The sequence below is a fragment of the Leptonychotes weddellii genome, chromosome 14 (genome assembly GCF_054177405.1).
Source record: "Leptonychotes weddellii isolate Sample4059 chromosome 14, ASM5417740v2, whole genome shotgun sequence".
Lineage (NCBI taxonomy): Eukaryota > Metazoa > Chordata > Mammalia > Carnivora > Phocidae > Leptonychotes > Leptonychotes weddellii.
Window position 1 is genome coordinate 46092051 of NC_138382.1, and position 15558 is coordinate 46107608.

The 15558-nt window shown below is 40.0% G+C and overlaps 2 protein-coding genes across 3 annotated transcripts; one reads left to right on the forward strand and one right to left on the reverse strand.

The window, feature by feature from the left end:
* Positions 1–1742: 1742 nt before the first annotated feature.
* Positions 1743–15100, reverse strand: TOPORS (TOP1 binding arginine/serine rich protein, E3 ubiquitin ligase). 2 transcript variants are annotated; one of them, XM_031027249.2, is made up of 4 exons: positions 14906–15100; positions 14568–14633; positions 13196–13390; positions 1743–8088 (listed from the first exon to the last, which is right to left on the reverse strand). In XM_031027249.2, the coding sequence occupies exons 1-4, from the start codon at positions 14906–14908 to the stop codon at positions 5155–5157; spliced, it is 3198 nt and encodes a 1065-aa protein (XP_030883109.2). In that variant the 5' UTR covers positions 14909–15100; the 3' UTR covers positions 1743–5154. The 2 variants fall into 2 exon arrangements, with proteins under 2 accessions (XP_030883109.2, XP_081659188.1); XM_081803062.1 differs by lacking the exon at positions 14568–14633.
* Positions 14770–15503, forward strand: TZMP1 (transition zone microprotein 1). The gene is made up of 2 exons (XM_031027259.2): positions 14770–14951; positions 15289–15503. The coding sequence occupies exons 1-2, from the start codon at positions 14907–14909 to the stop codon at positions 15409–15411; spliced, it is 168 nt and encodes a 55-aa protein (XP_030883119.1). The 5' UTR covers positions 14770–14906; the 3' UTR covers positions 15412–15503.
* Positions 15504–15558: the final 55 nt, after the last annotated feature.

The following is a 15558-nucleotide window of genomic DNA, read 5'->3' on the forward strand; positions in this document are numbered from 1 at the left end:
AGAATGAGAAAATAATCAATTCTTTACCAGGTTTTTATTATGTCTGTACACGTGCCAGCCGCTCTAGTGGAACACAAGCACAGTTGTCATACCCATGACACAAGCCCCCTTTTCTTCTCCTTTATCTGTTGCCATCACCTGCAGCATCTTCCCTGTACACTTCCAGCCTCACTGATCACTATCAATTCCAATCACCTTCACCTCTACCCATTCTTACTTCCAATCATGCCTAGAATTATGCACTCTTTCAAGTATTTCTTCAGTCTTCTTACACCTATCTCCACTATATCTACTTGAACCTCATTGGAAAACGAATGCTTTGGTATCTCCCTGTTCTTGAAGTATAATGGTCACCTCATAGCTTCACTTCCTTCCCTACACAGCCCAGATACCAGAATGCATCAATTCAACCATACTCACCAGTATCTCAATTTCCCTTGCCCCTGTTGTTTTATTAGTCACATTCAGCAGAACTCCAACCGTAAGCCATCCGTGTATTCATTCACTGTGGAAATACTGAACACATACTAAATGTCCACCATTAGTTTCTGCTTCTACTCCCACAGTGCTGAATGCTACCAGGACAAAATCACAAATCTTGGTGTCCCATACAATATGCCATGTCTTAAGGGGAGGCCTCAGGCCTCAGCACTCATCAGTAATTCTTAGCTAACCCTCTCTCCATGCCCCTCAGTGGCCATTTTCTCATTCCTCTCCTCAAACCCAATCTTACTTACGAGCCACCTTTCTCAGAAGTTGGCACTGCTTCCTACTTCATGGAGAAAAGACAGGCTTTACAGTGTGAACCACCTCATCTCAAATATATCTACTCACATTTCTTTGGGCATTACATTCTTCTGCCACTTTAGAGTAAGATTTGCCTCTGCTTCTATCCATTACCAATTCACTTACCTGTGTTCTGTGCTTTGCCATTCAGGAACTCTGCTGCATCCATTACCACTCTCCTTTGCCTTTAACTTTTCCTGTCCCATGGTCTCCTTCCCAGAAAGCTTGTCTTCCCTCCATTCTAAACTTAAGAAAAAAACTCTCCTTTGATTTTATACCCCTCACAAGCTTGCTTCTGAGCATGGAACCAAGAGCAGTTGTAACTGTGTATCTCGGACTAAGATCTCAACAGGCCAGGCCTTATAAATGGGATGAGAACACCTCTCTAGTGACTCTGGCTCCTTCTCACAAAGTGGCTTTAATAATTACTGCATGTTTGCCTTTGTGACTTTTTTTCCTTTTGCTGAGTAAACATGACTGAAAACTCTGATGGACACATACAGGTAACCTGCAGGCCCACAGAGGCAATTTTATTAGCTTGTTTTGAAATTATATCAAACTTACAGAGAAATTACAAAAATAGACTTCCTGTATTTTTACCCTCAACTTTCAACATTTTGCCACAATTCACTTTATCACTGTCTCCATCTACGCATGTAGTATTTTTTTCTGAACCATTTGAGAGTAGGAAACATACACAGTGATCATGATTTAGCTTCCCATGTAGGTTTTTCTAAAGGCATCAATCCCTGGACAGATCTATATAGTAGTGCCCCCGGCCCCCATCTGCAGTTTTGCTTCTCATGTTTCAGTTATCTGCAGTCAACTATGATTCGGAAGCCTTTTGAAGTCTCTTGAGGTCAATCAATAGCAGCCAAATGCTACAACACAACGCCTAGGTCATTCACCTCATTATGTAGGCATATTACCATCTCACATCACAAGAAGAGTACAAGTTATTTTGAGACCACATTCACATAACTTTTATTACGGCATATTGTTATAACTGTCCAATTCTTATTATTGTTAATCTCTTATTGTGCCTAATTTATAAATTAAACTTTATACCATAGTTATGTATGTATAGAAAATACGACAGTGTTGGGTACTATCTAGTTGCAGGCATTCACTGGGGGGGGGGAATCTTGGAACTTATCCCTTGCAAGTAAGGGGGTACTAAGTTCTGGTCTCAGTGATAGCACATTATAGTAATTTAATGTTAACATTTCAATTGCACATAGCTTTATGAACTTAATATTAGAAATGGACCCATGCTCAGAATTCTGATGAAATCTGGTTTGTGAAGAGGAACTCTTCTCCTCTACTTCCCATCCCCTGCCCCCATTGGTGGGAACACCAGGGCTGGCGACAACCCAAACCAGGTTACACATGGTTTCTGGTATCCTGAAGAACCTTCTGAAAATTTTTCTGAGGCTAGGGATGTGCTGACTGGCTCACTGCATCCATACTCACTGGCAGAGGATTGCAATTATTCCCCATGATGGAAGAACTCCCAGTAAGAATGGGCCATCAGCTTACCTGAATAAGTTGTTGCCCCTTTATACATACAGCCCATCATTATTACACATTAAATAGGTTGGGGAGGCCCTTGGATTGGCTCCCACAGAGCTTCCTGAGAATGGGAAGTGAAAGTAAGAAAAAGTTTTCCCGTCGTCAATCTGAAGATTCATGAAGGAGCAAGTGCAAATGCTTGGCTGCATTTCCTTTAACAAAAAAGTTGCAAAAGTCACAAAAACACTGAAAACCTGAGGTAAGATAAAATGTCTCGTGGACACTGAATTCAGATGAACAGAACAGTGTCAGGCTAAAATCTGATAGAGAGTGGAGCCCTCTGAAAGCAGAAAGCAGGTCTTGGCCAATTTTTAAAATCCCTACCACCTGGTCATCCATCCAGTATGTGCTTCAAGCACTTGTTATGTGAAAGAAAACAGAAGGGATTTACCAGTACACATACATACAGTTGCCAAAGAACTGCAGACTGATGAGAGAACATTTAGTAATCAATTACTACAGAAAGAGCCCAGGATTAATAAAGGAGCAAGTAATTGAGGGGAAATAGTGGAAGAGGGGCACACTTTACCAGAAGCCTCCTTTAGCTAGGATGGAATTCAGTTTCCAGCAGAAGAAAAATCCACATATGAAGGCTCTGCATTAGCAAGGAGCAGCACCTCCACAGACCTGAAGCAGGTTAGGATGGCCAGAGCACAAGTGAGGTGAGAGAAAACCTGAAGATGAACCAGAACCTGATTAGGCAGAGGTATGTAAACAATATTATGCTGGATTTCTGTTTGCTTTTATTAAGTATCCTAAGAATAACAGAAAGTTACTGAAGGATTTTAAATAGGGGAATGAAAAAACAAAAACAATTTTTTAAAATATCTTTTGAATGCCACATCAAGAATGGTTGGAGGCAAAAGGGTAGATGTAGAGCAACAGTGGATGCAGGCAGACCCATTATAAGAGCACAGGTGAGAGCTCATGGCTGCCTGGATTGGATTGTACAGACACATTAGAAATATTCAGTGACCAGGATCTGGGGATTGAATGAGAGGGCCGAAGGAGGAGAATCAAAGACTGGGAAATTTTTGGCCTGAACACCTAAGAGGATGATGTGATGGTGCCTGTATTAAGATGAGTTTCATGGGTTCAACTGAAAACATTAAGATAGGTTTTCACAAATGTTTGACTAAAAATACCATGTAAAATCAGAAAATGAAAGTGCATTAAGTTTTTAAAACTTAAGAAAAAACAAAATCATGTCATAATTTCAAAGTACATTCCTTGATCAACTAACTATAGCCTTCCCGTAATTTCTCAGTGTCTGAGCTTACTAAAAATGCTGACATCAATTTAGATTGTCATTTGTCATTTTAAAAGAATTTCCTACTGTCATGAGGACAAATACAAACATGACCTACAAAGCTTGGTCCCACACTCTTTGCCCTTTGGTTAACTTTGCCTTCTCTTAGTTCTTGGAATATGCTAGGCTACTCTTCTGCTTTTGGATCTTTAGACATCTTTTCCTTTGCTAAGAACACCTCTACTCCTAGCTAACATCTACTTGTTTTCTGAATTTCAATTCAGCCATCACTTCCACATGAGATTAGGCCCCCACTGTATGTTCTTATAGGAAATTATACTTTCTCTTCAGAGAACTTATAGTTTGTAATATTTACCTATGTCCCGTGAAGGCAAGAAGATCTGCTTTGTTCTATCACTGAATTCCTAAAAACATAGTAAAGAACCTGTCACACTGCAGGCATTCCAACTTCTGTTGAACAACGAATGAATATGGTAGCAAGGCAAACTGAAGGCTGAATTAGACTTAATCCAAGTTCTGTTCTCCCCTGGCAATCTTACTTTAGGATAGATGGAAAGCACTTTGTCATCTCTAAAACAGGGTAAAACATAAACATAACCACTATGTTTTAGAACTACCAAATGTAAAAAACAACCACTACTAAGAACTACCAATGTAAAAGAAGTTTGGCAAGGGTTTTTTGTTTTTAGTAAGCTAAATGCTACATAGCTGCATTCTGTTGAAGACATATATTCCTCATAATCAGATTAAAGAACTAAAATAATTAAAGCTGTGCAGTTAAACACAGATCACCTTAAATTTATATATCCTGAACTATTTTCAAGATTTTAGCTCCTCTATTTTTTTTTTTTTTAAAGGCAATACTGCATAGGAAAATTTCTGGATTCTTGTTTTAAAGTATTACTATTTTATTTTTTATTTTGCTGAATACACATTTGTTTCACTGGCAGCCCAGATAAACAAGTATATAAAGGAAATATTTAAATTTTTCTTTTGGCAGATGTCAAGATAAACTGTGCAGATTAAAATGCCTCAATTTAACCTGAAGAAATGGTTTTGAATCATACAAATTTTTAAGAAGAAAAATAAAGACTGTCCAAAGGGATTCTGCTAGCTTATAACACATTTCCAGAATAACTCTCAAAAAAAAAAAAAAAAAAAAGAAATTCAAAAATACTCATTGACTACTTTAAAAATATGTCAATACCATATGGCTTTATGAAATAACTTCTAAAATTTATATTTTTTTTATTTAAAAAGGATCCCAAGTTTTAAATAAACTACTAGCAGTATCATTTTCCTCACTTAAAAGTGCGTATCTCTGAGGGTAGGACATACATACTTTTCGAACAAATAATGATTTTTACAAATTTTTAACACACACACAAAAAAATCACTTAAAATATTTTTAAGAGGGAAAAGAGCTTTCACCAAAAGTCATCTTTAAATAGACTGCAGTAGATGACACTGTTCTTTTCTTTTTTTTTTAATACCATCAGAATTCTCAATGAGATGCTTTGGCAGTTTTAAGACATATCATGGTCTCTACCAAGAGACACTGACATTAATGATGTCCGTGGAGATGGCAATTGCCTTGATGGCTCAGTTTGAAAAGAGATATTACTGGGCTGATTCTCCAAATCAGAGGCAAAAGTACTCTCTTCTCTTACATCAAGAGTTTGTTCAACTGAAGCTGCCTGGAGTGGAATATTATCCATAGTTTTGTTGGCATTATTCAAGTTGTTATTAAGTGTGGTAATACTACACTCCTTGTCTAGGATGCCAAATTCATCTTCTATTGTAACTACCTCTTTAGCTTCAAATGGTTCCAAGGGAGGAGGCAAAAACTCATTTTGTAGAGAGTCCTGAGGACCACTATTGTCACATTCTGTATCCTCCTTTACTTCTGAATCCTTATCACTATCGCTATCAATGGTAATTACAACTGGTGAACGTGAAAGATTGTCCCCATGATGTTTCTTATGTTTCTTCTTGTGCTTCTTCTTTTTCTTTTTATGATGTCTAGTTGTATCAGTAGCTTTCCCTTCATAAACTATCTCTACACTTAGGCTCCGGGTCCTCCTTTTTTTCCTCTTGTGTTTTGTCTCTCTGTCTGATGATCGGCTGTCTGAGAAGCTGTCACTCTCATTTTTGTGGCTGCCATCCAATTTTGATGAGGATTTTTGGTAATGACTTTCCTTTACTTTAGAAGCAAATTCACGAGAAGGTTGAGCCACTTCATTAGTACCCTCCAAATGCCGTGTCTTGTATTTTCGTTTCCCTCCAGGCTTTTCATTTCTTACCCAGTCAGGCCCGGTAGATGCAGTCTTTGATCTATTACTGGATAGGCTCCTTGATCTATGCCTTTCATAGTAGTAATACTTTCTTTCACTGTGATTATTTTTTTTCCTAGCATTTGTTCTTTCAGAAAAGGACTGAATTCTAAATTCTGGACTTGAAGATTGTCTGGAATAATGAGCTCTGGACAGAGTCCTCCTCCTATAAGATGATTCATAGCCATCCCTGTCCTTGTTTCTACTATAGTAAGTATACTCCCACTTATATCTGCTTCCATAATTATTTCTTAAATAATAACGATCTCTATTTCTGCTCCGTGATCTTCTTTTACCATGATCACTGCTACGAGATCTTGATCTGCTGGTGCTTTCACTACTGAGAGAGAGAGTTTGGCTTCTTCTTGACCAACTGCTATCTCTAGTTCTTGATCTCTTTTTGTCTCTTCTACCTCTAGGTCTGCTACTCTCCCTGCTTCTGGACCTTTTGCTTTTCATCCTTTTCTTCCCATGATGCTTTCTACGATTCTTCTGATCATGCCCACTTCTACTCTGGGAACGTGAATCTGAACTTCTTGATCTTCCCCTCCTCCTGTGTCTACGGTTATATGGGGAATATACTCTGTCTCCTCTGATAGATGAGCTCAGGTCTCTGGGAGACGACAAGGACGTAGAGTGTTTCTCTTCCTTTTTTGACTTGATTCTTTTACCAGAACCACAGTGACCTTTATTCATTTGCTCATCCTTTCCAAGGACAGAGCGTGGAGATGAACATCTACTAACATCACTATCACCAGAACTGTAAGACTGTTCTTGTGTCTTCACAGTCTCCATTTTCTCATAAGAGCCTAACTCCTCAGAATCAGAGGACAGTTCAACAAGTTCTGGGGTCCTTTCTGCTAGTGGTTTAACAAACCCAACAATGACACAATTATCTGAAGAAGAATCACTGTCATTATTTAGGTCTTCATTAGATTGTACTCCTTGTATCTGAGACGTGGCTCTTCCTGTTACAAGTTCTTCATCTGAACTATCAGAAGTATTTAAAAGGGAAGACATGGCAGCGTGCACCTGCTCTGAGCTTGAGTAAGATGGCCCTGGAGTTTCATCATCCCATGGTGCCTGACTAACAGTGGTTACATTGATATCCAACTCTTGGGTCTCAGCTTCATCAGGAGATATTGTTATGACTGAAGAATCAGAATGGCTACCTTCTTCATATGAAGGAGCAGGGCAATCATAATTAGCATGCTGGTCAAAAGCTGCCATGTTAAAAGGAGATCGAGCAAAACTGATAAATTCATGTATAAAATGCTCAGTCCGATTAAGTAGAAACGGTCTTAAGTCAGACACAAATTCCCGACTCTCCAAGTCATAGCGAGTAACATTACTCATGATGATGTGCTGGACGATATTCACTAAAGATCCATGAGCTCCAAAAAGAACTGTAAGTTCACGTTTTAACCAGGGGACTAATCTGTGAAGGCAAGCTGGATTTCTACGGAAAAATTCAGCTGAAATATCCCTGCAGCGACCACCATCTTCAATATTTCTAACACGGGCACCAGCACGGTACAGAGTTCGTCTAAAATTAATAATGTCCTGTTCTTGAATTTTCCGCAAAGATCTTTCATCTGCAGTAGTTGGCCTCCTAATTGCAATCTGTCTCATAAGTTGAGGAATTTCACCATTTCTAGGTCTTGTTGAAATGCCTAACCCTTCAAATAGCACTCCACTATCTGGTGGAGTTGTTGTTCTTCTATTCATGGTATTATTAGGTGAATAAACAGAAGCACTTCGATCCCTTGTCATAGTTGTACGATAGCGAAATCGTGGAACATCAGGGGTTGCAAAAGAACCATTATATGAAGGCCTTAGGACATACTCCTTGAAGTCATCTTCTGCCCTCACAGAATGGAAAATAGAATCAAAGGGCTGTTTACATAGTGGACATTCAGCTTTGTTTTTTGACCACTCCTGTACACAGCGAAAACAGAACTTATGTAAACAGCGATCTAAGTAAGACACATTATCAAATCTATCCAAGCATATAGGACACTTAGAATCAGGAGATGCATCAGCTGGTACTGTCTGTTGCAATTTGCTAGTACCAGCTTTAGGTGAAAAGTTGTCCATTTTAAATTCCTTAGCAGCTGATGCCATTATCTGTAAAAGGGAAAAAAATACATCAGTAACTGGATAAAAATAATAAATCTGAAAAAAAAAGTGCAAATAATGACTGTGAAACATACTTTGGTGAAAATAGTTGAGTAGCTCATTATCCTCGTAATATGAAGGGGCAGTGTAGCACAGCAATATAGTACTTAAAACACAAACTCTAAAGTTAGATATTTCCTGGGTTTGAATCCTCGTTCTATACCAGCAGTGTGACTATGCACATCAGCAATAATAGAACCTGCATCACAGGGTTTATGAAGATATAAAAAGCCCTTACAGAAAAGGTGCCTAGTACATAGTAAGCTCTCAAATATTCTGTAGCATTCTATTCTTTTAAAAGAGAATTTAATGGAGAAATATTTAACTGAAAGTAACTGAGAAAAGAAAATCTACCAAGTACCCATGTATCCAACACTCAGATTTAACAACTTAACATTTTCTCAAGGCTATTCCAATTTTTTTTAAATGTCCTCCTATCCTTCTCTAGAAAACAAAAACCCAAAACACCACAGTCCTCAGCAGGTGTTATTTCTATGTATGGTTTTAGATCTTTCATACATATGCCCTGAACAATATAGACTACTGACTTGTTTTATTTGTGGAAAGCACTGTATATGCACCTTTAAAAATAACTGTAGTGAGATAATTTGCATACCAAAAAGTTCACCCATTTAAACCAATTCTGTTTTAGTTTAGTTTAGTTAGTTTTTAGTGGAAGATTCTTTCACACACACAAAAATTATCTTTTAGTGAAGACTAAATTAAATAGTAATTGTAAAAGCATTCAAAGATAGTTCCTGACTCCTAGCAACTACTACGTACATGTTAGTTGTTGTTATTATTACTATACTATTGTTACACTACCATATTCAATTCCTCACTGATTCCTTAACAGCTTCCCTAAAAAGCCTTGCTTAGCTTTTTTATTTAAATCCAAAGTCAGCCACAAAGTTTCTTGAAATCATGCTTCCAGGGCCGTTCCCTTATTTTTTCCCACAGGATTGCTAAAATGTTAACGATTAGTTTTGTTTTCTTTAACTTTATCAGTTTATGTTGACCCATAACTTTCAAAATAATTTGCCAGAGCTGAAGTTTGGTGTGCATCACATTTTTGGCCTTGTTATCTTATAAAATCACTCTTTAGCTGCATTCTATACTAATCATTGAGTATATATTAAGTATTTGCTTCTTCCTTTATGTTTCCTGGGCCTATTATTCATTGTCTCCACCTCTTCTATCACAGGAAGTTCCATCGTGGTCAACTGCTATCAGGTTAGTCAAATAATAGAATTATAACTTTCTAAACACTGGCCATACCTAACTCTTAACAAAAACAAAATCCATAACAAAAATTCATGACTGTGAAATGTAACTATTTCATCATGGTTTTCATATTAAACTTAAGAGCTCATCTAGGGCATCTTAACTTTCTCAGAGACATAACTTAACTGGAAATCAATTAATGCTGAACGAATGCTTCTTCAGGCATCCAAGTATTTCTAGTCTTCCATTTTCTAGACTAGAAATAAGAAATCACCACTGTTCTTAAACAGCATATAATTATAAACTGCTTTTATTAATATACTGAACTATATACAATACTAATTGTTAATATATTTAAACCTTAATATTACATAAATTTCTCAGCATTTCCCCTTACTTGTAACACTTTTATTCTCCCTCGGAGGAAAAAAAAAAAAGCCTAAAAATAAAAATTTTTAGGATCACAGAGTCTGTACATTAGGGGAAGGAAGAGTGGAGAGGAAACTGGGTAGGTTATCGGAGAACCTGGATTGAAGAACAGGTTTCCCCTAAAACTAACTCTATAAACTGGAGACATCCAATTAGATCTAGATTTCAGTTTGCCCCTCTACATAATAAAGGAATTTTTAGACTTTTTCAAAAGACTGGTGAATTTAAAGTTAATACATTGTATCTTAAGTTGTGTCTCGTAAATATAGAATTTTAGTGCTTACTGAACATTTACAGTTCACATAAAAATTATAAGCCTAAATGCATTTTATTAAAGGAAATTAGTAGGTAGTAAACTTGAAGTTCAAATAAAACAAAATCTCAACTAAGTAGAATTTTTTTTAAAAAAATGGATTCTTATGGGCGCCTGAGTGGCTCAATTAGTTAAGCATCTGCCTTCAGCTCAGGTCATAATCCCATGGTGTTGGGATCGAGCCCCGCATCGAGCCTCGCATCAGGCTCCCTGCTCAGCGAGGAGTCTGCTTCTCCCTCTCCCTCTGCCCCTGCTCATGCACTACTCTTGCTCTCTCTCCCAAATAAATAAAATCTTAAAAAAAAAAGGAATCTTAGTCTTCCCTTCCCTAGTTTTATAAGCCCGTTAACCACTTTGACAGCATAGCATAAAGCTAAAGGATGATTAGTAATATCATCCATAATAGATAAAAAGAATAGAGTTGTATTTCTCACAGTAATATCTTTATATATGAAGAATGGTATTCATCAGAAACATCAAACAATGGCAATGAATGTACATCATCAAATAAGAGATTTACTCCTTCAAAAGCATCACTAATGCTAAAATTAAAACATTTGCTAATGGGGCATCAGGCTGGCTCAGTCAGTAGAGCTCGTGACTTACTCTTGATCTCAGGGTCATGAGTTCAAGCCCCCCATTGGGTACAGAGATTACTTCTTTAAAAAATTTGCTCAAATATTTGCTGAGATACAAATGAAGTAGGATTACCATATGACTCAAGAATTCAAAACCTATCCAAAAGAAATGAAAATTTGTCCCACATAAAAACTTGCGTGTGAATATTCATAGCGGCATTTGTCGTAAGAGCTCAAACATGTAAACAATCCTATCAACTGATGAAAAGATAAATAAAATGTGGTATATCCATACAATGGAATATTACTGGGCAATAAAAAAGGATGAAACACTGATACATGCTACAATAAGGATGAAACTTTTCATTAGGCTAAATGGAAAAAAAACAAGTCACAAAAGACCACATGTTGTATGATGACAATGTCCAGAATAGGCAAATCTAAGGTTGGAAACAGACTGGTGGTTGCTGGGGGAGGGAGAGGGATTACAAAGTTTATTTCTGGAATGATGAAAATGTTCAATTATAGTTGCACAACTCTTTAAATATACTAAAACCCATTGGATTATATACTTTAAACTGGTGAACTTTACAGATAGAATATAAATTATATTTCAACAAAGCTGTTTTAAAAATACAAATTAAGACATAAAATAGGAATGGCTAGGAGGCAGATTAAGATTCGCAGGTTTATAAATTTTGGGTTTAGATAGTAAAGATGGACCTGATGGTAGATTTAGTGCTCAGGTTCTAGAAGCCTGCAATAAAGGTTTCTCTATCTTAACACTCTAGGAATTGGGACTTTAAGTTAATTTCCCCATAGGCATAAAGATGAAATCAATTCTCCTGATCCTATTTCCTTAACCACCTCCCAAATTATAAATATAGTTTACCATCTTTAGGATACAATGATTAAGCCAAACCTTCCCAAAATTTTCAAATCTACTGGCTTTAACAGAGATAAGAATCCTTCCTATCACATTTTGGGGGAATTTCAGATAATTAACAACCATACTTACCTAGGGAAAAGGATGAGAGGAAGTAAAGAATCAAAAGGCTGGACTCTAAATTATAGACTGGACATTTAAAGATGGTGCTGATTACATACAGGGAAGTGACATTAATTCTAATGCAGAGCCAGGGTTGAAAATCAAAAACCACGTACTAATGGTGTGATCTGGAGGAAATCATTTAATTTCTCAAAACCTTAAATTTTCTCAATTCTAAAATGGGTTAAGTACCAGTTCCCACCTGAAAAGCTGGCTGTGTGAAGGCATATATTCTATGTAAATTTTTAGCACAGCAATTAGCATGCAGTAAGAATTTAATACTGTTTCCCCACGATATGTGAAAATAAAGTTAATTTTAGTCCTTTCCATCACCTATAACTGATTATAAAGATCCAGAAAGATGACAGCCTGTAACAATTTTTTTAACATTATTACTGTATTTAATATATCCAGGCAAAGTGGCTAAAAAGGGTTCACAAGTAGATGAACTACAATAAACCCCAAGTATTAAAAATAATCTGGGTCCTCTCTCTCATGACCTTTGAGAACATTATATTACTGCAATTTAATCACCAGTTCCAAAAGATCATACAGATCTTACAAGATCCACTGACCAGATCCTATAAATATTAACTCCAATTCCAATCATAAAAAGAACTGCTTGGGAACCATTCCCCGCTAAACCCACTCATTCCAGCTAAGCCTTGATTGTTTTTGGCTGACTACAGCTTTGAATTTCATTGACTAAAAACAAAACAAAAAGAACCCAACCCTCACCATTAACTTATATGTCGGGTAACTCTTAATTTAACTTAAATATTCTTGAAAAGTACCTACCAAAAATTCTGTTCACTTTTGCCCTTAAAACACTGCTCCATCTCAGTACTGCCCCCTTCCAATCTAGGAATCAGCAGCCCACGAGGAAAGCTGAACTGGATGGATGGAGAAACCACAGGCAAGCGAGCCCAGCCCACAATGAGTAACACAGCATAGACAACTCTAAGAGTCACGGTGATAGTGGCTTCCTTGGGTTAAGAACGGCCACCAGCCAAGATCGCAGATAAATCCCACGTGCATTACATAATCACAACCAACTAAAACAATGTTACTCCCATTGGACAGGCAGACAGTGAGATTAGGGCACCTAACCTAACTCTGGCACACCTCTGAGAGAGGCGATACCACGAATGAGACACGAACGTTTTGTTCTTTGGGGTTTTTTTTCCCTCCCAGAGACCAAGCTCTTTCCAGTACACCGCTACGCTCGTGCCCCTCGGGAGAGCTTCTAGGAAACGCAACGCTCCTCCGCCCACCCGCACAAATCCACAGGTGCGCCACCGGAGCCGCCGGCCCGCCCGCTGGGAGCCCCGCCCCTCCGAGGCCCGGACGGCCCCTCAGGCCAAGACCGCAGCTCCCAGGTCCCTGGGCCTCATTCCAGGCCGGGAGCGCCAGCCCGCCCAGCCCTTCCGACCCCGGCGCCCCATTGTTCGGGATCTCACTCACCTCGGAGGATACCGGTGCAGTCCCGGCTGGGGCGCTCGTGCCAAACTCCCGGCGGCCCAGAAAGCTAGGTCGGTGACGGCAGGATCCGCGAAGGCGTACCCGGCGACTTCTCCGCCGGCCTTCAGGAGCGGGAGCAGGCGGGGGCGCTTCACCCTCCTCGCGAGACAGCGGAGACCCCGGCGGCTGCTGCGACCCCTGTGACGTAAAGCGCTCATCACCAATGGCAGCTTGGGGGACGGCAGCAGAAAGCGAGACCCACTCCGCAAACCCCCGCGCGTCAAAACACAACACCCGCGTGCGTAACGCATGCGCGGTAGAAGGGCGCCGGCACTGAGGGCGGGGCCTAAAGTGCTCGGCCAAGCCCGCGCCCTTCCCCCACCGGCCCCTCCGTTCCTGGAATAAGAACTACGAGAGACCCTCCCGGGCACAAATCACTGCCATCACTATCATTCTTGTTACCAGTAGTTTCTGGGGGTTACAGGAGTAATACTTAATATTCCCTCCTAAATTACCCGGAAAACACGATAACTAGCTTGGTCTCATTTAAATCTCACCAAACTCTGGGAGAAGTTACTAAAATTATCTTTAGTGTATAAAGGAACTCAGTTACTTGAAGTGACCGCCTCCGGTTGCACAGCTAGGTCATAACACGGGGATTCGAATGCAATCCAAAGCCAGAGCCCAACCAGTGTCCTACCCAGTCTTCATAAAGAAATCTACTCCAGTCTAGGGATAAACAGGGATTACCTAAGAGAACAGGACCTTAAAATCTTCCCAAGACAGACGACATTTTTCTCTCAAAGGAATACTTTTCCCCTTCCCCATTCCCCGGAATCTGGATTAAAAACCTCTTTAGGTGATATCTGAGATGTATAGAGACAACGTCTGAGCCTAAAGCGGCCCACTGCCCCACCCTACCCACAGGCCTCAGATGTGAGCGTCCCAAACATTCTAGAGCTAAACTAGGTATAAACCGCCCACGTACAAAATAACGTCTTTGGCTTATTATCCGATACGTGCTACCGTTCTAAGCACACCATAAACGCTCAAAACACACTTGTTGATTAGCAGGTACATTATGCCAAGTAATTTCGTGCTACGTTATTTCTTCTTAGAAATACCATTTACATTCACAAGCCACTGCGTTCTCAAAGACTTGTTTCTTGGGGGGCTCAATTAACAGGCACTCCCACAACGATTCGTCGCTGTTATATAAAAGTGGGTGGTACTCTTGTTTAAGTCAATGATGACTATACAAACGTCTCTCTGTATTATGTGGAAACAAATAGGGGAGGAAACGTTAATCCCTCCAGCGTTAGAAGCCCATGTAATATTTAAAATGATTTTTTCAAATAAAATTTTAAATGCTCACGACGGTACATCTTGCGTGAATACCGCACTGCAACTGAAAGAAGACCGGTTCGCAAGGCACGCCCATCTAAGTAGCAAAAAAGGTCATTTTTAACATGTTTTCTCCTTTATCCCATCCCCTCCCTCCACCGCGAGCTACGGCCCCGTATCACGTGAGCCCGCCCCCAGCTCCGGGCGGAAGAGGCCGGCCCGGCTGATGGGAAACGCTCCCGGAGGCGAGGGGCGGGCGCTTGTGCCCGGCTGAAAGATGGCCGCCGCCGCTCGGCAGCCGCCGCCCCGGGGGTTACTCTAGGGCCTGCAGTTTCCCTCCGTTACCGCGGGCCGCCGCCGCCAACTTACCATGAAGCCAGTGAGTCGCCGCACCCTGGACTGGATTTATTCAGTGGTAGGTCCCTGGTCTGGCGAGGCTCTACGGTGTCGACTCCGTAGGCCCGCAGGCGGAAGGCCCCCTATTTCTTCAGCGGCCAGAAACTCCAAAATCCATTCCTGTATTAAGGCTTATCACTCTCTCACCTCGACTCCGCCTCTTCCTGGAAGACACGCTCTTCCGCTTCTTACGTAAGGGCGGCTGGGTGTACTCGCCTCCGGAACCCCATTTATTCGAGTTTTTCACTGAAATTCCCACCTTAGCAATGTACGCGGCAACCTCTTGGGGCGAGGGGAGGGAGGCAAGTATCACTTACAGTAATTTTTTTAATTTCCGCTCTTGCTTTTTTTTTTAGTTGCTCCTCTCGATCGTGTTGCTCTCTTGGGGATATGTCATCTATGCATCAACAGTGGCCGCACGACGACAACTAAGCAAGGAATACCCAGACAAAATCTCGGGGATGGATGAAAATTTGTAATTCCTCTGGATTTAATTCTGTGCACGCAGTCCTTTACCTGATGCTTATCTGGCACGTGTCTAGATTTAAAGTAAAATCCATTATGCAAAGTTTCCAAAGTTATTTTTGCAGTCCTTTGTAATAACCACTAATCTGCTAATTTTCACA

Coding starts and splice junctions, on each gene's coding strand:
- TZMP1 (XM_031027259.2), top strand. CDS start 14,907: ATGAAGCCAGTGAGTCGCCGCACCCTGGACTGGATTTATTCAGTG. Junction 14,952..15,288: donor TGGACTGGATTTATTCAGTG/GTAGGTCCCTGG, acceptor TTTTTTTTTTAG/TTGCTCCTCTCGATCGTGTT.
- TOPORS (XM_031027249.2), bottom strand. Junction 13,391..14,567: donor TTCACGCAAGATGTACCGTC/GTGAGCATTTAA, acceptor TTTACGTCACAG/GGGTCGCAGCAGCCGCCGGG. Junction 8,089..13,195: donor CTGCACCGGTATCCTCCGAG/GTGAGTGAGATC, acceptor TCCCTTTTACAG/ATAATGGCATCAGCTGCTAA.